At 46.3% G+C, this 27,387-nt stretch overlaps 1 protein-coding gene across 9 annotated transcripts in view; it reads left to right on the forward strand.

The window, feature by feature from the left end:
• ERMARD (ER membrane associated RNA degradation) overlaps positions 1-26,681 on the forward strand; it is a 41,622-nt gene extending 14,941 nt beyond the window's left edge. For 3 of the 9 annotated variants that reach the window (XM_010808768.4, XM_005211162.4, XM_024996531.2), the window contains exons 2-18: positions 1,001-1,169; positions 2,448-2,587; positions 3,474-3,575; positions 3,869-3,958; positions 6,467-6,564; positions 7,005-7,141; positions 8,546-8,660; positions 9,617-9,719; positions 14,555-14,584; positions 15,534-15,602; positions 17,177-17,350; positions 22,940-23,023; positions 23,723-23,799; positions 24,222-24,347; positions 24,565-24,783; positions 25,141-25,254; positions 26,466-26,653. In XM_010808768.4, coding sequence (XP_010807070.2) covers positions 1,001-1,169; positions 2,448-2,587; positions 3,474-3,575; positions 3,869-3,958; positions 6,467-6,564; positions 7,005-7,141; positions 8,546-8,660; positions 9,617-9,719; positions 14,555-14,584; positions 15,534-15,602; positions 17,177-17,350; positions 22,940-23,023; positions 23,723-23,799; positions 24,222-24,347; positions 24,565-24,783; positions 25,141-25,254; positions 26,466-26,646 — 2,028 coding nt within the window. In that variant the 3' untranslated portion in view covers positions 26,647-26,653. Of the gene's footprint in view, positions 1-1,000; positions 1,170-2,447; positions 2,588-3,473; positions 3,576-3,868; positions 3,959-6,466; positions 6,565-7,004; positions 7,142-8,545; positions 8,661-9,616; positions 9,720-14,554; positions 14,585-15,533; positions 15,603-17,176; positions 17,351-22,939; positions 23,024-23,722; positions 23,800-24,221; positions 24,348-24,564; positions 24,784-25,140; positions 25,255-26,465 lie in introns of those variants that run through there. The other 6 variants (XM_010808772.4, XM_024996533.2, NM_001105255.1 and 3 more) reach the window with 5 other exon arrangements.
• Positions 26,682-27,387: the final 706 nt, after the last annotated feature.

A 27,387-nucleotide genomic window follows, 5' to 3' on the forward strand; every position in this document is an offset into this window, starting at 1 on the left:
AATCAGCTGCTGCAGCAGGAGGCACTGCAACTGCAGGGCAATGCTCAAAGGAGTGGAAATTACCCAGAAAGGCGCAGGAAGTTGCCAGGCTGCAGGCAGGAGAAGCGAGTGCCCCCTCCCATGCTGTCTTGCAGTGTTCCAAGGAAAGTGTGGTGACTGGCTGAGCGGGTGTCAGCCACAGAGGATTGCCGAATATTCCACACAAATCTTTCAGAGAGTACCTCAATTTCTGGGACCTGAAAGCATTGGTTGACTTCAAGGCTGAGAGCAGGAATGAAGCTTTTGGGGACAGGAAGAGTGGACAGGATAATGGGTGACACTGACGGGGATGGGGGAACTGAAGCCAACTGGCTTCCAAATTAGGAAGCTGCCGAGACTTACTGATGTTGGAAAATGCACACCCCTTAACACATCTCATAAAGACACCAGGTCCTTTTCAGATCTAGAATATGATCTCTCTGCAGTTATTGGGCAATCTTAGCGTAATGTCAGGAGAATTATGAAGAATTGGTTTTTAACTTTTTATGAAAAAGCAGCATGGTTTGCTGCTTTTTAGACTATGTAGGGAGTCGGAATTATGCATTTTGCTCCGTTTTAGCATTATTTAATGTTTAATTCATTTAGTAGCTTGATATTCTATTTTTCTCAGCCCTCATTTAAAAATGCTTATTTTGATAACTTTGGGATAATTTGTGAATGCTGAAAAGAAATGCACTATCCATAAAATATTCTGAGCTTCTGTAAATTCTTATGTTAAAAATACTATGTTTAATAAAATAATATCTTTAAACATTTACTTGAAAATATTTGCATAAGTAATCTTTAGTTAATATTTAATCACAGTGTTTTAATCATATAGTTCTTCTGACATCCAGAAAGTGTTAACACAGTAACTATTCCTGAGTATATTCTATAAGACATAACAGTTTTCCTGTGACTTAAATATATTATAAAGTTAATATTTTCTGTTGAAGAGTGTGTTTTATGTTTTATATTTCAGATATTAGTTGGGGAGCCGATTGCCACCTGTCTTTCTCCTTCAGTGTATGACATGATCTGTAAACTTGGGTTTGAAGTCAGAGAAAGTTGCGACATCAGCAGCATTGTAACTCAAAACGGTGAAGTATGCTGGAAGAAAATTACAGACTGCATGGTTTATACAGAATCAGGTTTGTATTTTGCCTGCAGCCCAAATGCCCATCAATACTGTTCTCTTTAAAATGTCTTAACCTGTAAACTTTCCCTTTCTGACCACTGCTTTTTGGGTTAGAAGATGTTATATTAATAGTACAGGCTTAGCTCAAAGAGAAAAAGAATCGGTGTGGAGAGAGAGGGAGTGAGACCAGAGAAGCGCAGGGGAGTGAGGGGAAAGCTGCAGGTGAGGAGGGGGGTTGGAGGCTGTGTGGGCTGAGGGCTCTCGGCCTGCAGTCCTGGTGGAAAAGGGAAGCAGACAGAAGTCATGAGTTAAGGGTATGGGGTGACCAGTGGTATATACAGTTATTTTACATGTCTTCTGGGCATTCTTGTACCTTTTTTTAAGTAGGGATGTGGACTGGAATATTTTAAAATAGTTGTAAAAATTATAAGCAAACATACTCTGGCCCAGCAGTTCCATCCAGGAGCATACAGGACAGGTCCAGTCACAGGTGTGAGCATGTGCCTGTGGCAGGTGGCTCCTTGAGGCATTCTGTGACAGAGAAGAAAGAAGGGAAGAGCACTGGAAATAGCCAGATGTCAAGCACTATGGGATTGCTCAAACAAATTATGAAGAGTGTGCGCAAGGGAACATTATGCGGGGTGGAAGAGAGTAAGGGGGCCCATCTTTCTGGCCCAGAAATCTCTCTGAGCTATATGGCAGAGCGAAACAATAGGGGCAACATGTAATATTTGCTTGTGTATGTATGAATATTTCTAAATACACTCAAGAAATGTATAACATTTCTTGAAATATGAAAGCTGCTATAGGAAGGAGAACTGGTGCCACGAGAGAGACTTCCACCCTTTTATATTTTTGGGTTGTGAACCGTGTAAATGTTCAGCCAAAACTTACGGAAAAAACCCTCAAACCAAAAATTCATATTATAAATATGTTCCAAAATAATAATAATAATTATAAATTAATGTCATTGGAAATCTGGTCTAATAATGTTACATTAAAAAGTCAGGTTAAAGTATTATATATACAAACTTACATACAGGTAAAGAAATTAAAAAAATATTTTTTGTCTTATTTGAACCTTTCTGTATTTTTCAAACTCTCTGACAGTTTTTCTTTTATAATCAGGTAAACACATATGTAACTTATTTTCCACAACATGAGTATCTTTGTTTTAAGTTCAGTTTAAACTGGTTCTTAATTTTGTGGAAATTTCATCATTGAAGCACTTTGACAATGTAGGCGTTTTCGTCACACAATGCGGAGCTCACTTGCTCTCTCGCCCTTGCAGCCCAGGGTCTGGACCACCCGGAAAGCGTGCGGCTGCTGGGCCCCGTGTGCCAGGCCGTCCACCTGCATCTGTCGTCTCTGCCCGAGGGGCAGTTTGAAATGCGATACGCACCGGCGCTCCAGTGGACAGGTGTTCCAGAGGTTTGGCTTTTGAACAGCAACAAAGTCTTAGAAATGAAAGACTGCAGATTCCACTTAGAGGCCTTTGCTCCTTGCTGATTTTAAAGGGGTATCCTCTGTCCTCTGGGCCCTGGGCTGTGAGAAGGCTTGAGTGTTGCTAGGGAAAGTTGAGCTGTTTGCAAAAGCTGAGAGACATCCTTTGCCCAAAGGAGGTTTCTGGATGCAGTGTCAGGATCAGGGTTCGGGGAGGTGGTTTGGTGCATGGGTGCTGCTGGTCCCAGGACAGAAAAATTGGACAGCTCCAAAAAAAAAAAAAAAGACCTTCCAGACTGATCAAAAGATGTTCTTGAGGCACTGGGACGAGGGGACTTGAGGCGGGGACGCTTGGCTTGTTGAGGGTGGCAGAAGGGAGGTGGGGTAGTTCAAGGTTCAAACTAGCCATTTCCCTTGGCACATTAAATGATTACAATAGAGCAGTAACTATAAAAATCTAACTCTAAAATACTTGGCTTTTCTCATACAGAGTGGCAGGGCCTTCCCTCTCCCTGTGTAGTAGCTCACTTAAGTGGCAGGGTGAGCTGCCTTATTTATGTTTTTAAGACGTAATCAAAATGAGATATAAGATTTAGGTCAAAGTATTTGACTTTCCAGTTTACAGTTATGCCAAATTTATTGCTTTTAATAAACATTTACATAAAGAACTTCCCAAAACCTCCTTTGGTATTCAAATGTTTTTCTTGATTCTTTGTATTTTGTTGTATTTATATAAAAAATGTTTGCCTACACCAACACAGTCATTAAAATATGCTAATTAAATCTTTCAAGGTTTGAATTTCATTAATAAAATTGTGACTTTGAGAAATAATGCTTATTGAACATGAATTCTGACGTGTCTTATTCTAAACAGTTATTTCCTGAAATACTTGGTGCCTTGAGGAGTCCTGAATCTCCCAGTATTTGCCTCAGCCTCATGAAGCTCTCGTCGTGTCTGGAGCGAGCCCTGGGTGATGTGAGTGTGAGGACTCTTTCACTGCTGGCCGCGTAAAGTGTCTGAATGAACAGTAAACTGTTTTGCAGTTTCATTGAGATTTCTAGATTTTAATTATTATTTTCCTGTATAATCACTTGGCACAGATTTTTGAAATATTTTTCTTTTTGAATGATTGTGAGATCAGAAACATCAGTGTCTCCAGTTCTTTCCTCCCCTCATCTGTGCAGACACCTGCTTTGTGGGTGATGTTTTGGTTAATGTGATTTGGCTCATTGTAATACAGTTGTTACACAAGTTTGTTTGAATTTCAGGTATATTTACTGATTGGGAAGGACTGCCCCTTTCTTTTAAGAGATCTGCTCGCATCTGAGGAACTTGCTCAAGTCTTTGGGCAGCCTGTGGTAAGCTTGTCCAGTTAAAACCGATGGAGGAAAAATAGCCCAAAACAATCAATGTTAACTCTATTTTTGTTCCTCAAAAGTTGATACTATGTTAGGAAAAAATTAATTATCTCAGGTATTCAAGCTTACTTTCCTTTCCCAGACCCTTTCCGCCAAAATTGCCATGCTTCCAGCCAAGAGACACACCTCTCTCTTGTCCTGGTGCTAATGTGCTTTGATGATACCCTCTGATGTGATGACCTCAGGTGTAGGAGCCTCTGGTGTAAGAGCTTCTGGTGTGACGAGCAGGTGTGGTGCCTCTGGTGTGACGAACCCATTTTATGACCTCATGTGTAGGGCCTCTGGTGTGATGACGCTGGAGGAATAGCCTCTGATATAGTAACCTCTGGGGGCCAGACAAATGAGTAATTTGAAGTCTATTGATCTCATTGTGTATTATAATAGTAATTCTAGAAGATATAATACTAACTTATTTAAGAGTAAAATTTTAACCCTTTAAAGAGTTCAGTTCAGTTTAGTTCAGTCGCTCAGTCATGTCTGACTGTCTGCAACCCCATGAACTGCAGCACACCAGGCCTCCCTGTCCATCACCAACTCCCAGAGTTTACCCAAACTCATGTCCATTGAGTCGGTGATGCCATCCAGCCATCTCATCCTCTGTCGTCCCCTTCTCCTCCTGCCCCCAATCCCTCCCAGCATCAGAGTCTTTTCCAGTGAGTCAACTCTTCACATCAGGTGGCCAAAGTATTGGAGTTTCAGCCTCAGCATCAGTCCTTCCAACGAACACCCAGGACTCATCCCCTTTAGAATAGACTGGTTGGATCTCCTTGCAGTCCAAGGGACTCTCAAGAGTCTTCTCCAACACCACAGTTCAAAAGCATCAATTCTTTGGCACTCGGCTCTCTTCACAGTCCAACTCTCACATCCATACGTGACCACTGGAAAAACCATAGCCCTAACTGGACGGACCTTTGTTGGCAAAGTAATGTCTCTGCTTTTGAATATTCTATCTAGGTTGGTCATAACTTTCCTTCCAAGGAGTAAGCATCTTTTATTACAATTTTATTATTTAAAAAATCAATATTTTTAACACGTGAGAAAGTATACCTTTTGCAGCTACTGAAACTTAAGTTGAAAAAAGATTTAGATGCCAGTTTAAAAATGGGTACTTTTTCAAAGTCTTCTCGAGGCCACATGATCATGATTGTTTAAGACCAGTGAGTAACCTTCAGGCAACTGAATAAGTCAGGTCAAGGTGAAGAAGCAAGCCAGGGTGGTGCCCACCAGGAGGACGTTTACAGACGGGACTCACTGAGAAGCTGCTGTCAGGGAAGCTTTCCTGCGCTTCCTGGTAGTTCGTTACCCCTGCCAGCTGAGGGTCATTTCCTTTGGTGGGGCGTGTGGAGTGAAGTACAGACTGCTTGTCGTCACACTGAACTCCTAAATCCCTTGTTTTGCTCTGTCCTCGGTTTTCTGCCTGTGTTGTGCAGTGAGGCTTCTGTCCACCCACAGCCCTTGCAGCTCCCAGGTAATTTTCCTAGATCCTTGGCATATATACTTGTAATTTCCCAGATGGTATGAACAGTTAATTTAAAATAATAGTAAATTTTAAGGAAGTAATATTTAATTATTAATGTTGTTATAGTTATTGATATTTAATTAAGTTCATGTTGAAGTATTTTAAGTTAGTGTGAGAGCCAGGACTACTTGGAGTAGCACAGAAGGGCTGGCTGTCAGACGTTCTGGTGCTGAGTTAAAACCCCTTGTGTGAGTTCCTGCCCCTGGGGGCATTCAGAGCACCTGTCTCCCCTTCCCCCCGAGTCTGCAGGTGAATGAAGCAGCTTCAGTCCTTTTGTGAGTCTCTGGGAGTCTCAACTCCTCTTTCTTGCGACACGGGTCTGAGTCCTCTTAGTCTCTGAGCAGCTTCCGTGTGTTCTGAATCTCCTGTAACGCGTGGTGCTGCACACCCAGAGAATGCTCAGGGAAGGTGTTAGTGTTGGAGCTGGACAAGCAGGATCCTTGTACTGGAGGGTCTTCACTTTGTGTTGATGGGTAGGAGGATGGAGCAGGTGAATGGAGAGCTTCACGTCAGACAGGAGGCCGAGCCTTGTTGCTCAGCTGCCTGCCGTGCAGTCTCATCCGTCGTTTGCCATGGAGTTGTCTTATCTACCGACGGGGCCTCTCGACGTGTGGCCTGGAAGCGGTGTGTCCTGGGGGGTCCCATCCACTTGTGGCTCTGGGGCCTCTGCACCCCTGGTCTCACCCCTCCCTGCCGTACGCCTCTCACGTGTGTGGCGCGAGTACAGCGTCTCCCTCAGAGGGCGTCCCCAGGGCGAGCGAGTAAGGAATACGAGCAGAAAGCGTCTGGCGCGAGTGCTCGGCACGCACGGGTTCGTTCCTGTGGGCTTCCGTGCTCTGCACTCGTGGTGCCCTCGGTTCCGGGGAGGAAAGCTCACGTGGTCCCAGCTGGGTTGGCTCCTGAGTAACCCCGTGCCCTGCCCCCCCCAGATGGACGTGCTCAAGGTCTTCGTGGGCTCTCCGCGCGGGCTCAACCTCCGCAACGTCCTGTGGCACGGCTTCGCGGCCCCTCAGGAGGTTCCGCCCAAGTAGGTGCTCGGGGAGGCATGCGCGCGCTTTCTTCATATGCTGAGAAGTTTGTTTTGTTTTGAATTTCATATCAAGGAAAGATGTGTTTTGAGATAAATAAGAGAGTTTGGGTTCAGGATGTTGAAGACAAAGCTGGATGTTAGTGGCCGAATGGCTGCTGTGGTGATCGGGTTACGATTTCACTGACTTACTCTCAGCAGCGGAAGTGGTGACATGCACAGCTTCCAGTGGGTGGCGTCCTGGGTTTCAGCTCACCGGTTCCTGAGAGGTCACTGGTCCTCTGGGCCACTGCACAGCTTCATCCCCACAGCCAGTGGGATTTTCTGAAATTTGATACTGTTTTGCTTTTTTAATTTTAAACTTTTTTTTTCTAAGTAGAGCTTTTCATATGTGTGCTGGGTTCGTGTTTCTGACAGATGTCTGTGCTCTTTCCCACTAGATACTGCTCAATGATGGTGCTGCTGACAGCAGGACTGGGTCAGCTACTGACCGGCTTCCTTCAACAGACGAACTTCACATTGGCACATCGACCTTTCGTGACTCTTACGAGCCTAGAGGATTTGATCGTTTTTCCTGGCAAGTACCAATTTCACGTTTTTCTTTGACTCTGTCTTTGTAAAGGTGTTTGTAGCGTTATTAAGCAGGACTGAGACTCGAGCTCTGTGGGAGGAATAGTTACTCTCCAGGGGCAATATGCCTTTGAAAGTTTCACGAAGAACCTCTTAAACTTTGCCACATAAATCCTCACCTCTTCGCATGGTGCCCCCAGGTTTGGCACCGGGAGTCTGACGATCACGGCTACATGAATCAGTGTTAATATTATTGGTGAATAATATTAATAATGTTGATCAATATTAATAATACTAATCAACATGAACCAGCATTGGTAAAATCGGCGTCTCGTGCAGACGTGTGGCTTGGGCCATCTGTGGCGTGCACTCCCTCCTCTCGGCTCTCTTGCTCAGCTCTCGTAATGGCGAGACCAGAAGTGCCCCTGGTGTAAGTGCTCTCCTGTGCCATCCTGGGACTTCCCTGGTGGCTCAGTGGAAAGAACCCATCTGCCAGCCCAGGAGACGAGGATTCAGTCTCTGGGTTGGGAAGATCCCCTGGAGAAGGAAATGGCAGCCCACTCCAGTATTCTTGCCTGGGAAATCCCATGGTCAGAGAAGCCTGGGGCTGCAGTCCACGGGGTGACCAAGAGCTGGGCACAATCTAGCAACTGAACAGCAACAAATATCACCTTTTTTTTTTTTCACGTCACAGTCTTGGCAGGTTAGTGAGGTTGACGACACAGGACTTCAAGAGAACAGATAAACGCTGTGTCTGCTCCAGGCCCATTCCTTTTCCTGTCTGGAGGTAGACATGCCGTGTCTGTACTTGCTGATGTAAACCCTGGTGGGAAGAGCGCACAGCATCTTGGCCCCAGTGGTCTTAGCCTTTTGGTATCATGGAATCTTTTGGTCGTCTGGTGACTGCCAACAGCATATATTTTTTAAGACTTGACTTGTGTAGAGCAGTTTTAAGTTTACAACAGAATCAGGAAGGAGGTGCAGAGGTTCCCCCACCGGTCTCCCTTGTCAGCGTCTCTCACCAGGTGGGACGTCGGTTGCCACGGATGGATGAGCCGACATGGACACGGCATGGTCACCTTAAGTCCGGAGTTTACCTTTGGGTTCACTCTTACTTCCTGTATCTTTGGAAGATGTATTTTCTTGGTCAGCGTGGTCAACCAGTTGCCCCTGAACTCTTCTGCTCACACAGTTTCAGCCTCTGTGTGGGGGCCCAGGGGTCGCCCTGGGCCCTCACATGGTCACCTGCCGCCCTGGCCTCATTCAGGTAGCCTCTCTCTTAGATGGCACACATTGCCCACGGTCCGTCTTCTTAAAGAGGTCGGCCCAGTGGCATGACTCCCTAAGTGTGTTCACGCCTTTTTTCCACTGATCAGTGTGATTGTGCTTAAAAATGTTTGCTGTTTTACAGATGTTACATCTGAGGTGCTTTCAGTATTAGAAGAAGTGATGAAGAAGTCCACGTTTATACTGAAAATCATGTTGCCATATTGGGAAGTTGCATTAACCAAGTTAAAGTCTCACAGGTACCTGCAGTGTGGCTTTACAGAGTGGCCACTGGTGGTCTGGAGGCCAGGCCTTCCTAGAAGCCTCTGCCTCCCGTACTGTGCTGCTGTTGGAGTAAAAGCGAACAGGAGTCGACCCGAGCATAAATTATCTTCCTGTAATTAATTGAAAGGCATCTTGTAATTGTGTTTTAAACATTTTTTTGTTTTTTGGTACAGTTTTATATAGTTAATAATGATAATTATTTTAATTTAATTTTTATTTTAGAAATTAAGAAATCATTTTGGCTGCTCTGCACACCTCGCAGGACCCCAGTTCCCTGATCAGGGATTGAGCCCGGGCCATGGCTGTAGAAACCCAGGGTCCTAACCACTCGGCCACCAAGGAGCGCCCCAATAGTTACTTTTTTGAATGGACTTACTAATATTTTTCAAGCTCTTACTGTGAGTGAAACACGATGTGCAGTGTTAGAGAATCAGGACAGAGGTTGTCAGTTGCCTCTGTTCCCCGGGGAGCAGGCCCTGAGTGTTGGTCTGGGAGGTCAGCGGGCTCCACTTCTCTCCCCGTTACTCTGTCCTGATGCAGACACTTGATTGGAAACCGTGAGAGCCCACTGGCACCCTGGTGTCTGAGTACTTTCTAGATGAAACAAGTTTGGCAGGTATTTGGCGACATTCTGTTCTGCTGCAGCTTCTAAAATGTCTCATCATCATTAAAACACCAGAAGACAGTTGTATTGTCGCTCACCCGTGAGACCTGACTCTGCTTCTGTTTCTCGTGTTAGTGAGTGACGCCACCCTCGCTGCTTTGTGAGACCTGACTCTGCTTCTGTTTCTCGTGTTAGTGAGTGACGCCACCCTCGCTGCTTTGGACACACGTGGGGAACCCTGGAAAGCAGCACCCTTATCATTATGGTGTTAGCGCCAGAGTTTACCTTTAAAACATGAAGTTTCACTGCTTTCCTTCAATTTCACAGGTTTGCTGACTGTGCCATATTGTTGTTGATGCAGCTGGAGACTGGACTTAGGAGGGTGTTTGCTGAAGTTAACGAATGTCCAAAGAGGCTTCTCACTGCTGAGGTACGCATGCCTGGTGGTCGCCTGCTCGCCTGCCTGGTGGTCGGTGCTGCTGGCTGCTGCTGTGCTGACGGTTTTCTGTCCCTAATTAAAGTTTTTACCATCTTGTTTTTGTTTATCGTTAAATGAATTTTCTCGCAAGAACTTTCTTTGGAAGGCTTGACTGTCATTTTTTGTGGTTTCCTATTTTGATTTTGTATGATTTATATTTATCTGTGAGTCTTCCCTTGTGGCTCAGCTCGTAAAGAATCTGACTGTGATGTGGGAGGCCTGGGTTGGGAAGATCCCTGGAGAAGGGAAAGGCTACCCACTCCAGTATTCTGGCCTGGAGAATTCCATGGACTGTATAGTCCATGAGGTTGCAAAGAGTCAGACACAACTGGGCAGGATAAAAATGGGAAAAAAAAATTTCCAAGTCGTTTTTTAAACTTAATGATGTCATAAAAGTGGTTGGTGCTCATGCTTTCTCTGTAGCCATGGTTACTGGTGTGCTATTGCAACCCCATAAGGTGGGCATGGGTGGTCTGCAGCTTGCCTTCTCTGAAGAGCCTGCTTCCTTTTGGCCAGAGCTGCCGGTGGGGCTTAGAGATGCCTTTGAGTGGCCGTGCCCTAGTGGGCTATGGGAGAATGCATTAGCTAGGGGAAAGGGAGAATATCTATTGTGGGACCAGCACAAGCATCTGCCCTACCTGGTGTTCTTGTTTCTTTCCCTAGTTTGTCTTCCTCTTTTTTCCCGGTAAATAGGCATTCCTCAAAAAACCCTGCTCTCAGCCCTCTACTCCTCTTTATATGCATCCCCTGGGAGAGCTCACATAATCCAGTGTCTGAGCTGTGACCTGTGTGGGAGCAACACCAGTCAGAAAATACTCCGAAACTAACGGAAATGAGAGCCCCACATGGCACGAGTTGTTGATGCCGCTAAAGCAGTGCTGAGAGGGGGGTTCAGCGCGTTAAATCCAGCCGTCTTCAAGGCATTCTTTCTCACTCACGGTTCTTTGATCTCCTGTGGTACGTTTGCACCTGTTTGTTGAATATGTTCGTAGGCGCTTCCCCAGCTCCCAGACTTACTTTATTTCAAAAGAGGCATTTTTCTTCTTCCACAAGTTTGTTCTCTGATATTCCTTACTATCCTTATTCCACACATGATCTTGCCCCTCCTACCGTCTTGTCTGGGCTTCTCCTTCGTCCCTGGACATGGGTGTCTTTTTTCGGTGGGCTCCAGCATCCTCCTGTTGGCAGTGGTTCAGCGGTGAGCCGCAGTTTTGGAGTTCTCGCAGGAGAAGATGAGCGCACGTCTTTCTACTCCGCCATCTGCTGACGTGCAAAAAACTAAGATCTTGGCATCTGGTCCCATCACTTCATGGAAATAGATGGGGAAACAATGGAAACAGTGACAGACTTTATTGGGCTCCAAAATCACTGCAGATGGTGACTGCAGCCATGAAATTAAAAGATGCTTGCTCCTTGGAACAAAAGCTATGACCAACCTAGACAGCATATTAAAAAGCAGAGACATTACTTTGCTGACAAAGGTCCGTCTAGTCAAAGTTATGGTTTTTCCAGTGGTCATGTATGGATGTCAGAGATGGACCATAAAGAAGGCTGAGCCCCGAAGAATTGATGCTTTTGAACTGTGTGTTGGAGAAGACTCTTGAGAGTCCCTTGGACTGCAAGGAGATCCAACCAGTCCATCCTAAAGGAGATCAGTCCTGCATATTCATTGGAAGGACTGATGTTGAAGCTGAAACTCCAATACTTTGGCCACCTGATGCGAAGAGCTGGCTCATTTGAAAAGACCCTGATGCTGGGAAAGATTGAAGGCGGGAGGAGAAGGGGACGACAGAGGATGAGATGGTTGGATGGCATCACTGACTCGATGGACATGAGTTTGAGAAGGCTCCGGGAGTTGTTGAAGGACAGGGAGGCCTGGCATGCTGTGATTCATGGAGTTGCAAAGAGTCAGACATAACTCTGTCCTCTTCATGGCTCTGCATCCAGCTTCGGCGCCAACTGTGCTCCGCTTGTCCTCCATCCTCCTGTGCGTCACCCTGCTAGTCGGTCCTGCCCCTGATTTATCCCATGGTCCATCAGTGCTCGGCCTCGCTGGCTCATATCTTGCTCACCTGAGCTTGTGTCTCACAGGTCTTCGTGCTTCTCCTCCTCCTCTAATCACACTGCCACTGATTATTTGCTAAGTTTATGAGTATTCCTGTGTCTTCTATGAACCCATCTGCTTAAAAGCCTTTCATGACTTCCAGCACCTGATTGCACTGCTCACGTTTCTGCATGGTTTAAAGGATCTCAGAGTCTGGCCCCAGCCTTCTGCACTTTGTTCTCTACTTGATTTCACCAGCATCATTTAGACTCCTTGCCAGTTCCTGGACATGCACACCTTTCCTCTTCCTTGCCTGCTGTTCCCTGCGTGGCCACTTGGGGCCACAGGGGTGACCTCCCAGAGCCTTGTCTACTCAGCGCTAACACTGCTTTCCTCTGCACTACTTCTGTCTCATCTGGAGCTGGCTCTGCTCAGCGCTAACACTGCTTCCCTCTGCTCTGCCTCTGTCTCATCTGGAGCTGGCTCTGCTCAGCGCTAACACTGCTTCCCTCTGCACTGCCTCTGTCTCATCTGGAGCTGGCTCTGCTCAGCGCTAACACTGCTTCCCTCTGCTCTGCCTCTGTCTCATCTGGAGCTGGCTCTGCTCAGCGCTAACACTGCTTCCCTCTGCACTCTGCCTCTGTCTCATCTGGAGCTGGCTCTGCCCTGCGTTTTGTAGAGGCCTCTGTGTCACCCTTGGGCCTGGGATGCCCATACTTGGTCTGCTGGTGCCCGCTGGTGCCCACACCCAGTGCCTCTCACTGGGCTCTGCCCAGCCCAGTGTCATGGAGTGAAGCCTGGCCTTCAGTGGAAAGAGCTGGAGCCCCAGTGTCAGCTCTCATTCGAGTGTTCTTAGAATTGACTTCATGGTGTCCTGGCCACTCAGTGCATGACGCTGTGGTTCATGAATTTGGTCATTTCATTGTCATTTCACTGCACAAGTAGATACTGTGGCTGTTTCTGCAGAGGATACAGTTTATCAAATAATATCTTAAATTTTAGCCCAGACTTTTATCCAGAATAAACCTAACATCAGTACTGATGAGTGAGTGATAGTCACTCAGTCCTAACTGCCTGTTCACGACCCCATGGGCTGTACCTGGCTCCTCTGTCCATGGAATTCTCCAGTCAAGAATACTGGAGTTGGGTGCCATTTCCTTCTCCAGGGGATCTTCCCAACCCAGGGATTGAACCTGGGTCTCCTGCAGTGCAGGCAGTTTCTTAAGCGTCTGAGCCACCAAGGAAAGCTACTTTTCCCAGAGGGATGGTATGGGGAGGGAGGTGGGATGGGGGTTCAGGATTGGAACATGTGTATACCCGTGGCAGATTCATGTTGATGTATGGCAAAACCAATACAATATTGTAAAGTAATTAGCCTCCAATTAAAATAAATAAATTTAAATTAAAAAAAATAAAAAATAAAGAGACATTTCTAAGTATAAAGACAGGTCAACTTAAAAAGTATCAGCAAATACATGCTTGACTTTATCTTATATTCTGTAGACAGTACATTAGAATATGTAATGAATCCATATACCTTTTCCAAACAACCGAGACAGAAGTAGCAATAAAGTTATAAATGACAGTCATCAAACAGATGAAATAAGTTAGATGAAGCTTCTCTCTCAAAGACATGGGGACTGGGCAAGTGGTCAGGAAGGAAATACAATGTGCTTTTAACTTTGTATGAAAAATAATGTTTATACAGTTTACTTATAAGGCGATATACAAATGAAAATACTTTGTAAAACTATAAATTGCTTTTGCAAATTCTATGATTATTTTATGGCATAAGATCTCTTCAGAGTCAATGGAGGTTGTGAAGATGAATGAGACTTTGTGACTTTTTAGAAGCTTATGTGTATTAGGGGTGCAAGAGACGATATTTATACCAATTCTGTAAAACAAGATAGAAGTTAATTTCCATCATTTATGGAGATGAGTGAGAAGTTCAGTCTTTTTGAGGAAGTGGTAGGGATATTTAGTAGGCAGTTGAATACTTAGAATAGAGCTCAGGGGAGATTTTAGCATCAGCAGAACAGGCTTTAGAGCCATCTGCACAGTAATACATGTTGAAGAATATTTGATAATATTAAAATGAAAATCTGTTATTAAGCATTAATAAGTGCAACATGCTTTTTGGGTGCTCGACCTCCTCACAATACTGATTTTAGCATGCTGTGTGTAAAATCGTGTTGACTTCCCCAGAAGCCTTTGAGATGGGCGTTCCTCACTTCTGGTTTAGCAGAGAAACTGGGGTGTGTGAAGGTCCTTGGGGTTTCACGTGCAGAAGGTGCTGAAGTTGGGATTGGAACGTCGAGGCAGTCTGGCCCCGAACTACATCTGTAAACCCTGCTGTGCCAGTTACTCAAGAAGTGTGAAAGGCACGGGCTGCTTGTTGGAGAAAATACTTGATTGTGCTCACTTGCACACAAATACCAGCCATCAGTAGAGGTGCTCTGTGTGTGAGTAGTGATTTGTGAAGCTGTGGGATCCTGAATTGCTGAGCGTGTGAGGGCGATAGTCTCATGGGGCTTGCCTGCCAGGATCACTGTATCTTCATGCCTTGTGTATCGTGTTTATGTTGTCAGCCACGTCCTTCCCAAAGTGTTGCTAGATAAAGTTTTATTTACAAATGAAGGCTTCATACTTGTGTCCCTGTGCTAGAATTTTTTCCTGCTTTGAATAATGTCACATGACTTGTGTTTTGCTTTAATTATTTATTTTCTTTCCTTTTCTGAAGTCAACAGCTCTTTATACTACCTTCGATGAAGTAAGTAAACTTCTAAGATATCTTGAGATAAACAGAACGTTGCATTTGTTTAAAATAAAAATTAAAATATAAAATTAAAAATCAAATTAATTTGATTTTAATTAAAATTAAATCAATCAAATTAAAAACCATAAATCATATGCTCGCAGGAAAATATTGAGGACATAATATGCTTATGCTTACTCACATAAGCAGAAAAAAAGAAAAAGCTGATGATAGTGTTGAGTATAGCTTTCCGGCTAATTAGTAATTATGGAAAGGCCACAAAATACATGTACACACATGTATATATGTGTAAACGCACCATGTACAGTGTTTGCAGGTATACATAAACACATATATACACATATACACAAACTACCCATAAACACACACATACATACACGCACACATGAGTACGTGTTAGTTGCTCAGTTGTGTCCGACTCTTTGTGACTCCATGGACTGTAGCCCACCAGGCCCCAGGCTCCATGGAATTCTCCAGGCAAGAATACTGGAGTGGGTTGCCATTCCCTTCTCCAGGGGATCTTCCTGACCCAGGTATTGAACCTGGGTCTCCTGCATTGCAGGTGGATTCTTTACCATCTGAGCCACCAGGGAAGCCCGTATATGCACATACATATACATGAATATATATAAGCACATATACACACCTAGACACATGTAAACACATGAACACATACATTTACACAGTTAAGAACACGTATATATATCTTCTTAAACTCATTATATTGGTTAAGAAGACCTTTCTTAAATAGGTGGTTGCTACTTTAAGACTGTTCTTATTTAATCTGCTTTGGACTTAACCCATGTCATGCCACATGTATAGGATGTTTTGATACTGACTTAACCCATGTCATGCCACATGTATAGGATGTTTTGATACTGAAAGTTCTGTGTGTGTATATGTGTATACCAGTTAATCATTTTACTTCCTTTTGCTGTTTTAGATATTGGCAAAACACTTGAATGATGGTAAAATCAACCAACTTCCTCTTTTCCTGGGAGAGCCTGCAATGGTAAAGTGTCAGGCATTTATAATTTAATACCCTGCTACTTACCAATATGATTAGATCTTCTCAAAAATGACATTAATTTTGTCTTGTTTCCTGCCCAGAAGTGCTTCTGGAGCATTCACACGTCTGAATTCCACTGTCTTTGCAGCCGACGCTGGCTGAGCTCTGAGCAAGCTCAGGTCCTGTGCTTCATGCTGATTATTCAGACGTCCTTTCCCTAGGACCTGACGACTTAGTCACCCTGGTCCTAACAGTGTTTGAACTTGTGGGTTATGTGAGTTTACTGATGAAACGTGTCACAGTGTTAGTCGTTCAGTCATGTCCGTCTCTCTGTGAGCCTATGGACTGTATGTGCGTAGCCCACCAGGCTCCTCTGTCCATGGGATTCTCTAGGCAAGAATACTGGAGTGGGTAGCCATTCCCTTCTCCAGAGGATCTTCCTGGCTCAAAGATAGAACCCAGGTCTCCTGCATTGCAGGCAGATTCTTTACCATCTGAGCCAGCAGGGAAGCCCATCTGTGCTGGTAGCAGGGACTCTATCTGCTTTATTAACAGTAAAGTCAGATGTGACTAGTAAGATAGAGTGTTGGATGAGAAGATAATTTTTTAGAACTGTTTCTATTTGTCAAATTTTTGTATTTTATGAGGATATTGCAGTGACTTCTTTGGACTGTAAATAGAATTTTTATATTTTTTAACTGGGAGTCAGCTGTGTGACATCAGTCACTCCTTTCTGCTACCAGGAAGTTAGCATGATTGAACTCGTTTATCTTCATCTTGAATCTCTCTGACTCCTCTGTCCAGCGGCAGTTTGCCTGAATCAGAAAATTTGGTTTTCTGACTCTTTTTCCTCTGCCTGTGGAAGAGTTCTTGAACATTTGCCATTAAGAAAACAGCCGTGTCTTCACAGGGCTTCAAAAATAAAAGGGTGATCTGAGAAAGGACATGTGAGAAAGAGGGGACGAGGGGAAAGAAAACCGGTGTTGTCGTGAGCACAGCTGTGGATTCCAGGTGTGGTCAACACAGTCCTCGTCCTTCAGGGGGGTGAGGCTGGGAATGGTGCTGTTGCCGAGCACTGGGGCCGTGCAGGCAGCTCTGCAGCCCTGGTGCCGGTCCTCTGGTGCTGCTGCCGGGCACTGGGGCCATGCAGGCAGCTCTGCAGCCCTGGTGCCCGGTCCTCTGGACTTGCCAGGTTCTTGTCAGTCTGCCGAGGAATGGGTGCAGAAACACGGCTCCCGGGAAATCCAGCCTGAGCAGTAGGGCTCCTGCCTGAGGTTGTGGGGTGCAGTTCCAGAGAACAGGGCTTCCCAGGAGCATCCTGCCTCGGGTAGCAGGGTGCTGATACACAGAAGGGAGGTCCCACAGGAGAACGCAGCAGAGGCGGCGGGTGTAGGAGAAGCCGAGGGATCCCGGGTGACTTGGTGCTTGTCTGCTCTGCGACCTTGACTGAATCTCTCTTCCAGGCTCACTTTTCCGTAATGAACACTGCTGCTTCGGCTTGCCCTTTCTAGGCCTTCAGACTTCCTTCTTTCTGCTGAGAATACTAACCACATATTTTTTGTGTCCTTTTTTGGTAGGAATTTCTCTGGGATTTCCTAAACCATCAGGAGGGTCCCCGTCTAAGAGATCGGTTAAGCCATGGGGAAGTCAGTTTACCTGAATTTCCGAAAGAAGCAGCCAGTCAGCTGCTTGCGTTTTGCTTTGTCCTTTTACTCAGATTTATCGATGAAGATCTGTTAGCAGTGTTTAAGGTAATGTGTAGGGAAGAAGATGTTTCATTAGGTTCACTTCTTTCAGTTGAGAGGGAATGGAGTTGTTTCCAAATGTAATTAGTTATATTTTAATTATCTTTTGTTTTAATTTATTTGAGTTACGGCTTGCCTGCATCTGAACAGATTACTTGTGGACATGTATTCTCTATAACAAATAAATTAATATTACTTGATCTCACCTAAAATAATTCATCGTTTTTTTTTTTACTCTAAATCTGTATTTATTTACTTAAAAAGTTTTAATGGAGTATAGTTGATTTACAGTGTGTTAGCTTCAGGTGCACAGCAAAGTGAATCACTTACACACACAAACATATATATACATATATCTGTCTCCGCTGTCTGAGCCTCCTCTCCTGTACAGGCCGCTGTGGTGGAGCGTGTGATCACTGAGTGGAGTCCCCGCGCTGCACAGCGGGTCCTTGAGTCCCCGTTTCGTGTGTAGCGGTGTGTGTGTGTCGGCCCAGTCCCCCGTTCATCCCCGGGCCCCCCTTATCCCCTGGTAGCTGTGAGATTGGTTTCTGCTGCTGTGACTCTGTCTCTATTTTGTAAATAAGTTATTTGTACCACTTTTTTATATTCCACATATGAGTGATATCATATGATATTTGTCCTTCTCTCATTATGACGGTCTCTCTATCTATATTGCTGTTACGTATCTTTAGGTTTTTCCTCTCTGGCTTATGCATTTGGAGTTCTTCTTAAAAGACCTTTTGTTTTCCAAAATTATAGAAGTATTCATATCTTTCCATTATAGTTCTATAGCTTTTTTTCCATTTACATCTTTTGATCCAGCAGGAATTTATTTCATCTGGGAATCTAGCTCATTTTTTTCTTTAACAAATTGCTTGCAAGTTGGCCAACCCCATTTAGAGAATAAACACCTCTATGCAGGGTGCCCTGGACTCCGGACCTGGACTCCCTTTCCTGTCTTTACTAGGTCTTACAACAGGTTAGTTGGTGTCGCCATTAATACTAACATTGGTGTCTGACATTATGGTCCTGTTTCTCCTCTTCTTCAGAATGTGCTGCCTCTTCTCTAATTGTTATTATTCCAGTGAACCTGTGAAGTTAAACAGGAAGCCCACAGGGATGAGCTCCTGATGGATTAATGTGGGGATAATTGGTACTTTTGCAAGACTGAACACTGTTCCCCGACAAGTGGCTGCTCAGGCCCCAAGGCCCGTCCCCCGCTTCACTCTCCAGCTTCCCCGCTCTCCCTCAAGACTGAGCCCCAGAGCCGCGTCCCCCTCCCCTGCCGCCCCCACACCGCCCCCCATGTGTCCCCAATGCTCAGAGGCCCTCCCACGGCTCCTGTCGCCAGGGAAGCCACGTGTGCTGTGGTGGCCACAGGCTCATCGCTTCAGGTGTGAGTCCTGGCGACCCTAACAGGTACCAACCGCCCTGTGAGCCTGATTGCTCTCTGATCTGTGTAGGTGTCAGAGTAAATGGAAGTTGACTGCATTTCTTCTCCAAGTAACAGCTGGCCATTTGAGTGGTTCTGAGCTGTTGAGAGCTCTAGGTAGTCACTGCTTATACATAGGGAAGCTTTTGACTTACATGTATTAAGTTTCTCAGCTATCAACTCACTGACTTTGCTGTTCTTCAGTGGCAAATCATGTCCGACTCTGCAACCTCACTGCAGCATGCCAGGCTTCCCTGTTCTTCACTACCTCTGGGAATTTGCTCAAACTCATGTCCATTGATTCAGTGATAGCTTCCAACCATCTCATTCTCTGTCACTCCCTTCTTCTCCTACCCTCAGTCTTGCCCAGCATAGGCTCTTTACCAGTGAGTTGGCTCTTTGCGTGAGGTGGCCAAAGGATTGGAGCTTCAGCTTCAGCTTCAGCATCAATCCTTCCAATAAATATTCAGGACTGATTTCCTTTAGGGTTGATTGGTTTGATATCCTTGCTGTTCAAGGGACTCTCAAGAGTCTTCCCCAGCACAGTTTGAAAACATCAATTCTTTGGCGTCAGCCTTCTTTATGGTCCAGCTCTCACATCTGTACATGATTACTAGAAAAGCTATAGCTTTGACTAGATGGACCTTTGTCAGCAAAGTGATGCGTGTGCTTTTTAATATGCTGTCTAGGTTGGTCATAGTTTTTCTTCTGAGAAGCAAGCGTCTTTTAATTTCATGGCTGTAGTCACCATTTGCAGTGATTTTGGAGCCCACAAAAAGAAAGTCTCACTGTTTCCATTGTTTCCCCATCTATTTGCCATGAAGTGATGGGACCAGATGCCATGATCTTAGTTTTTCAAATGTTGAGTTTTAAGCCAGCTTTTTCACTCTCCTCTTTCACTTTCATCAAGACGCTCTTTAGTTCCTCTTCACTTTGTTTCATTAGAGTGGTATCATCTGCATATCTGAGGTTGCTGCTGTTTCTCCCGGCAGTCTTGATTCCAGCTTGTGCTTCATCCAGCCCAGAATTTCACATGATTGTACTCTGCATAGTAATTGAATAAGCAGGGTGACAATATACAGCCTTCACTTACTCCTTTCCTAATTTTGAACCAGTCCATTGTCCTATGTCTGGTTCTAACTGTTGCTTCTTGACCTGCATACAGGTTTCTCAGGAGGCAGGTCAAGTGGTCTGATATTCCCATCTCTTGAAGAATTTTCCACAGTTTGTTGTGATCCACACAGTCAAAGGCTTTATCGTAGTCAATGAAGCAGATGTGTTTCTGGAATTCTCTTGCTTTTTCTATGATCCAAAGGATGTTGGCAATTTGACCTCTGGTTTTTCTAAATCCAGCTTGAACATCTAGAAGTTCTCAGTTCACGTGCTATTCAAGGCTAGCTTGAAAGACTTTGGGCATTACCTTGCTGGCATGTGAAAATGAGTGCCATTATGTGGTAATCTGAACATTCTTCGGCACTGCCCTTTGTGATTGGAATGAAGACTGACCTTTTTCAGTCCTGTGGCCACTGCTGAGTTTTCCAAATTTGCTGGCATATTGAGTGCAGCGTTTTCACAGCATCATCTTTTAGAATTTGAAATAGCTCAGCTGAGATTCCATCACCTTGACTAATTTTATTTGTAGTAATGCTTCCTAAGGCCTGCTTGACTTCACACTCCAGAATGTCTGGCTCTAGGTTAGTGATCAACCATCGTGGTTATCTGGGTCATTAAGACCTTTTTTTGTATAGTTCTTCTGTGTATTCTTGCTACCTCTTCTTAATCTCTTCTGCTTCTGTTAGGTCCATACCATTTCTGTCCTTTTGTGCCCATCTTTGCATGAAACATTCCCTTGGTATCTCTGTTTTCTTGAAGAGATCTCTAGTCTTTCCCATTCTGTTGTTTCCTCTGTTTTTTTGCATTGTTCACTGAAGGCTTTCTTATCTCTCCTTGCTGTTGTTTGGAACGCTGCATTCAGATGGGTGTATATTACCTTTTCTCCTTTGTCTTTTACCTCTCTTCTTTTCTCAGCTATTTGTAAAGCCTCCTCAGACAACCAGTTTGCCTTATTCCATTTCTTTTTCTTGGGGATGGTTTTGGTCACTGCCTCTGTACAGTTTTATGAACTTCCTTCCATAGTTGTTCAGGCACTCTGTCTACCAGATCTAATCCCTTGAATCTGTTCGTCACCTCCACCGTATAATTATAAGGGATTTGATTAGGTCAATTGAGAATGGCCTAGTGGCTTTTCCTACTTTCTTCAGTATAAGTCTGAATTTGGCAATAAGGAGATTATGATCTGAGCCACAGTCAGCTCCAGGTCTTGTTTTTGCTGACTGTATAGAGCTTCTCAAGACTGTGAAGAAGGCTGAGCGCTGAAGAATTGATGCTTTTGAAGTGTGGTATTGGAGAAGACTCTTGAGAGTCCCTTGGACTGCAAGGAGATCCAACCAGTCCATTCTGAAGGAGATCAGCCCTGGGATTTCTGTGGAAGGAATGATGCTAAAGCTGAAACTCCAGTACTTTGGCCACCTCATGCGACGAGTTGACTCATTGGAAAAGACTGATGCTGGGAGGGATCGGGGGCAAGAGGAGAAGGGGACAACAGAGGATGAGATGGCTTGATGGCATCACTGACTCGATGGACGTGAGTCTCAGTGAACTCTGGGAGTTGGTGATGGACAGGGAGGCCTGGCGTGCTGCGATTCATGGGGTTGCAAAGAGTCAGACATGACTGAGCAACTGATCTGATCTGACCTGATCTGATAGAGCTTCTCTCTCTTTGGCTGCAAGGATATAATCAATCTTATTTCAGTATTGACCATCTGGTGATGTCCATGTGTAGAGTCTTCTCTTGTGTTGTTGGAAGAGGGTGTTTGCTATGACCAGTGTGTTCTCTTGGCACAACTCTGTTAGCCTTTGCCCTGCTTCATTATGTACTCCAAGACCAAACTTGCCTGTTACTCCAGGTATCTCTTGACTTTTTACTTTTGCATTCTAGTCCCCTAGGATGAAAAGGACATCTTTTTTTGGTGTTATTTCTAGAAGGTTTTCTAGATCTTCATAGAACCGTTCAACTTCAGTTTCTTCGGCACTAGTGGTTGAGGCATAGATTTGGATTACTGTGATGTTGAATGGTTTGCTTTGGAATCAAATTGAGATCATTCTGTCGTTTTTGAGATTGTACCCAAGTACTGCATTTCAGACTCCTTTGTTGACTCTGAGGACTACTCCATTTCTTCCAAGGGATCTAGCCCACAGTAGTAGGTATAATGGTCATCTGAATTAAATTCACCCATCCCTGTCCATTTTAGTTCACCAGTTGCTAAAATGTTGATGTTCACTCTGGCCATCTCCAGTTTGACCACTTCCAATTTACCTTGATTCATGGACCTAACATTCCAGGTTCATATGCAGTGTTGTTCTTTACAGCATTGGACTTTACTTTCACCACCAGACACATCCACAATTGGGCATCTTTTCTGCTTTGGATCAGTCTCTTCATTCTTTCTGGAGCTGTTTATCTGCTCTTCCTCAGTAGCAAATTGGACACCTACTGACCTTTGGGTTCATCTTCCAGTGTCGTATCTTTTGCCTTTTCATCCTGTTCATGGGGTTCTCAAGGCAAGAACACTGGAGTCGTTTGCCATTCCCTTCATCCGTTGACCACATTTTGTAATAGTCCACAGACTCGGGTTTGCCAGTTATACAGGTGTGTCAGCTGTAAATAATGTAATTTTTTTACTCTTTTAAAAATACTTATATGTCTGGCAGTTGAGTGTTTATAGTATGTAATCCTTTTCTAGGTATATTCATTTTTAATGTTTAAATTCTTGTTGTGTCCTAGTTTTTCAGGAGACTCTCTTAGAGAGTCCAATTGTTTGGACTCTTTTTCTCATTTATTTCTGGTTTTGCTGCATTGTGGACAGAGTAGCATATGTAATTGATCACTATTAATCAGCCTTATTTAAGATAATTTTGTTGGTTATGGCTTGACTACTTTATCAAATCCATTTTAATGAAGAGTTTTCCTTCTTTTAGCTGAGAGAATTATGTGTAGGGAGTTAACAGAAAGTCAGGACTCTTATGTGACCTCAGATGCGATAGCAGAGAAGCAGAAGCCTGACCAAAGTTGTAGTAACAATGGTCTGTTTTCTCTAAACCAGGAAAAAGCAGCGGTGGGGTCACTGATTAACCTTGCAGGAACCTACGTTTCTCGCTGCCACCCAGCTTCTCAGCTTAAAAAACAGGTATGTGGGGAGGGGTGTGCAGGTCCACAGTTGTAGAGATTTGACGGGTGCAGGCCGCCTCCTCCAGCCCGGCTTCGGGTCCCCAGACCTGGCTCTGTGGCTTGTGTGCCTCCCAGATGTGTGGCCTTGGCCTGGCCACTGCATCTTTCTGGGGTCTAGCAGTTGAGGTGATGGTCGGTTTGCGTCCTCGGTGTTTTTAGTACTTTGTGGGTGACTGCGTGCCGTTAACCTAGGACCTGTCACAGGTGTTGCTTGGCAGTGGTGAGGGATGTCACCTTTGTCTGACCAGCTTTCGTTAACCTGTAGATTAAACAAGCAATAAGCTTGTGAGCATCTCTACCCGGATATTGTGATTGGAGAGTGGCTCAGAAACTTTATTTTACATATGGCAGGAGGTACCAGGGAGCAAGGTGGGGTCATGTCCAAGAATATAATCGTCACAATAGCTGCTAGTAGAAATTCTGAAAGGAAGCTGTAGAATCAGTGCAGAATGGGTTGGGGAGCTTTGCAGAGGTGTCGGAGAGAAGCCGAGCCCGGAGTGGACGGTCCCCAGGAGTGTCGGGTGGGAGGGGCTGTCGACACTTCCTAAGGATCTCATGTTTTCACCTGCCTTCCTTTACCTGTGTTGACCAAATAACAGATGCCCACCAAGTTTTCGTATGTAGCCTCCGTAACAATTTTACAAATACGGTGTGTTAGGTGCTGAGCTGTGAGGGGAGCGTTGGAGCTTGGCCTCTGCTGCCTTTGCCCGAAGAAGCTGAAAGGGAGCCTGTGCGGTGAGTCCTCACAGAAGCCTCGCAAGGCTCTGTGAACCTCAGCTCCAAACAGTGTCTTCTCTGGCAAGACTGTCAGGAGACAGGTCCCAAGGAGGAAGTACTAGGGCTAGGTGCTGGAGGGCTGAGACTGGGGGTCTCAGGGCCCAGTCGTGGGGGAAGCGTTTGCAGAGACCTAGGGCTCAAGCATGAAGGCAGGCCTCCTGGGCAGGTGGGTGGCATCCAGCAGAATAGTCAGTTGGTGGTGCCTCTGTCATTTACCTTTACCTTGGTCTCCTACATGGCTTTTTCATTTCATTTTGGGGAAAGCAAGTTGCAGATGAAGTGCTTTGCCCAGGGAACCACTGAAATAAACATCAGTTTGCACTGGCCCTAATTGGGCAACTGCTCTTTGTCACATGTCTTTAAATGTTTCCTGTCTTCAGATCAGAAGGTGATTCTGAAACAGATGTCTGCAGCTCTTTAATCACAGAAATCGTGGCTGAGCTGTGTTGCCATGTGCCTGAGACACACCGCGCTGCCCACCTCCCAGGGCCCCTTCCTCCTGAGGAGTGAGTCCAGGGCGCCCTGGGTGCTTGGGCCTGGGGGAGGTGTGTTGGGTTGCAGACTTCGCGGAGGAGCTGTCAGATAAGCCCTGACAGTGCGTGTGGCGACAGAGATTCTCACGCGGGATCTGCCGCGTCTGACGCCTGTGACACGGCCGCGGCAGGTGTGCAGGCCGCCGGCCCGGGGCAGACAGGCCCTCAGGACCCGCTCTCCACCCCGCAGGTGGCCCCGCCTGCTCCATGTGCTCTGCAGCATCCCCGTGCAGACCCTCTTCTGCCCCCGAGCTGTCCTGGAGGTGCTGGCTGTGCTCCGGAGGGTCAGCGTCCACTGCCGCCGCGTTTGTGGACAGGTAGCCGTGTGCGTGGAGCTGAGGCGCAGGCAGTGGGAGGACCGAAGCCTGCGCTCACGGCAGAGGCGGAATTACCTGCGTCTGGTGCGCAGGTGCGTGCTGCGTGACCTGGTGGGCGGAGCCCTGGTGCGCAGGTCCAGGGCCTGCTGAGTGGAGTATCGTGGGCGGAGCTCTCCTGGGCGGCTCTCAGCTGACGGGCTTCTGCTCCCACTTCAGAGAATGCTTATTTTCGAGAAAAATTGCAATAAGTGTCACTGCAAATACCACCTGTAAGTTTAGAATATGGGTTCTAGAGACCCAGCGAATTTTTGGATTTTAAAGGTAACAGCAGATTTACCCGGCGGTGCCGGCAGTGTGTATGTAGAATGCGCTGCGTCCTCACGAAGGCACCTTATAAAGGTGATAAATATTTAACACTTACTGAATTTTAACTGATCTTATGTTTTTAGTATGAAGCTTCTGTCTCCGATGCTTTACCTGATTTTATTGCTGATTGCACTGGAATTGATCAACATTCACATGGTTCTTGGGAAGAATGCTTCAGAATACCAGCAGTACCTGAGGTCAGTGTGCACACTTTAGAACACCAGCGGTATCTGGGTCCGTGTGCACACTTCAGAACACCGGCAGTATCTGAGATCACGTGCACACTTCAGAATACCAGCAGTACCTGAGGTCAGTGTGCACACTTCAGAACACCAGCGGCATCTGGGTCCGTGTGCACACTGCAGGAGGTGAAGCTGTGTGTCAGTATTTTGAGTCGTGCTCCCTCCTATCTGACCCTGAACTGCTCTTCTCTGTGGGTTTCAGTGCAAGTCAGTGAGCCTTTAGAGCTGACAGTTCAGAAAGCTGAGTGATCTGCATGTGAATGATTTTGGAATCCCTCCCTCAGGGCCACGGGAACTCTGTCCAGACAGCGATACTGGGAGGAGGCTGTGGGGAGGCTGCACCACCCTCAGCTGCGCGGACTCCCGGAGCCTGGTCCGGCTCTAATCTGTAGACGGTCTGCTGCAGGGCCATGTAGGCACTGTAGGGCAGTGCCCCCCGCCCACTGGATGCCAGCAGCCCCCAGTCGTGACAGCCACAAAGGGCTCAGACGCCCCCAGTGCCCTTTGGGGGCACAGTCACCTCAACTGAAAGCCACAGTCTAGATAGGGGGCTGTGGATATTCATTGTATTCTTTTAACTTCTAAGTGTAAAAATTTCAAAAATTCATAGTTGGAGACAATTTTGGGCTACTTGGGAAACTTTAAGGAGAACTTGGGAAATGTGGATGTGGCCCTTCTCGCCAGTCAGAGGGCGTTCCCTGTGGGCTTCCTGGTGAGTCATCTTCCAGCAGAAGCCTTTCAGCAGCGATGGCTGCTCCCAGCAGCACGTGTCTACTGTGGAGGGGGGTGGCCCCTCTGGCGGGGGGTGAGGCTAGTGGGGTGGAAACAGGAGGCGCAGCCCCCGAGGGTCCAGTGTCTTGAGGGTCTGTTATGTGAGTGTGGTCCAGGCGGCCCCTAAGGTCCCATCAGCAGAGTGTCCTGCGTGGGCCTGGGAGCGGGTGCGCTGTGTGGCGCGTGGACGTCCACCCTGCACACTGACGCTGGCGTCCTCGCCTTCATCCAGGTAGCGTTCTCTCGTTTCCATGTTGTGTGTACTTCCTTTTCTGGAATCTTCAGGTGAAAATTACCTAGAGTACTTCAGTTGTGATTCCAGAATGAAGGGGATACAGTAAATCCTTGTTGCATTTACAGTGGGATAGATAAATTACTTTCTTTGTTTGAAACAGGTTCTTAAAGTGCATCTTGCAGTACACAGAGAACCTTGCAGCTTGCACCAGGCAAGACAGGAACAAGTGGGACGACGCTGTCCGTCTCACACACACGGCCTTGTTGAAGATTTGGACTTTTATTGAGAAGAAACAGATGTTAATGCATTTAGCCGAGAAATCCACCATTAAAGTTGTCTGATAAGTCAGGATGCCTCGGGCTCTATCAGAAACCCGACTGACTGTGTGAACTTCATAGCCTGTGAATCGAAGACCCAAGGGCAGGGTGTGTTTCCAAGGGCAGGTGGTTTCGGGACCCTGCTCCAGTAGGGCCCCAGGCTTCCTGCCCTGCAGTTCTCCAGTCGCCTTCCGGCTGCTGGTGTGAGCCTCAGGTGGATCCCTGGGAAGCAGTGGCCGCAGCAGTTTGGGGCCTTGTCTCCCGACTGTGTCCTACGCAGAGGAGAGTCTTCTCACTCAGCCGTCACCCAGGTGTGGGTGGCCACATCTTACTGGCCATAGTGCTAATCTTGAAACGACGGCTGTGACCAGGACCCTGCCCTGCACTCATGGGTCAGGCTGGGTGGACATCCACCCCTGGACCAGCCACTGGAGCACGGCGGGAGGCCTTGGGCCAGTCACCCCGTCCTTGGAGCAGAGGGTGAGGTGGATGGGATGCAGAACTCGCTGGAGAGAGGTGGGGAGGAACAGCTCCTGGAAGGCCCTGGGCAGCAAGCCTGCCGGTCAGCATGTCCCCGGGGTCCAGGCCTGGCAGGTTTAGCACAGCCCCTGGGAGGACAGAGTGAGACGGGCTGCAGACCCCCCAGGTCAGGCTCGCGGGAGGCCCTGGGCAGCCACTCTGGGAAGCTCCTCGTCCACAGCAGCAAGGCGGGAGGGCCTCCAGGAGCCCCTGCAGGGCTGCCCTGAAGCCCGAGTCTGTGTCCCC

Source organism: Bos taurus, chromosome 9 (genome assembly GCF_002263795.3).
Source record: "Bos taurus isolate L1 Dominette 01449 registration number 42190680 breed Hereford chromosome 9, ARS-UCD2.0, whole genome shotgun sequence".
Taxonomy (NCBI): domain Eukaryota; kingdom Metazoa; phylum Chordata; class Mammalia; order Artiodactyla; family Bovidae; genus Bos; species Bos taurus.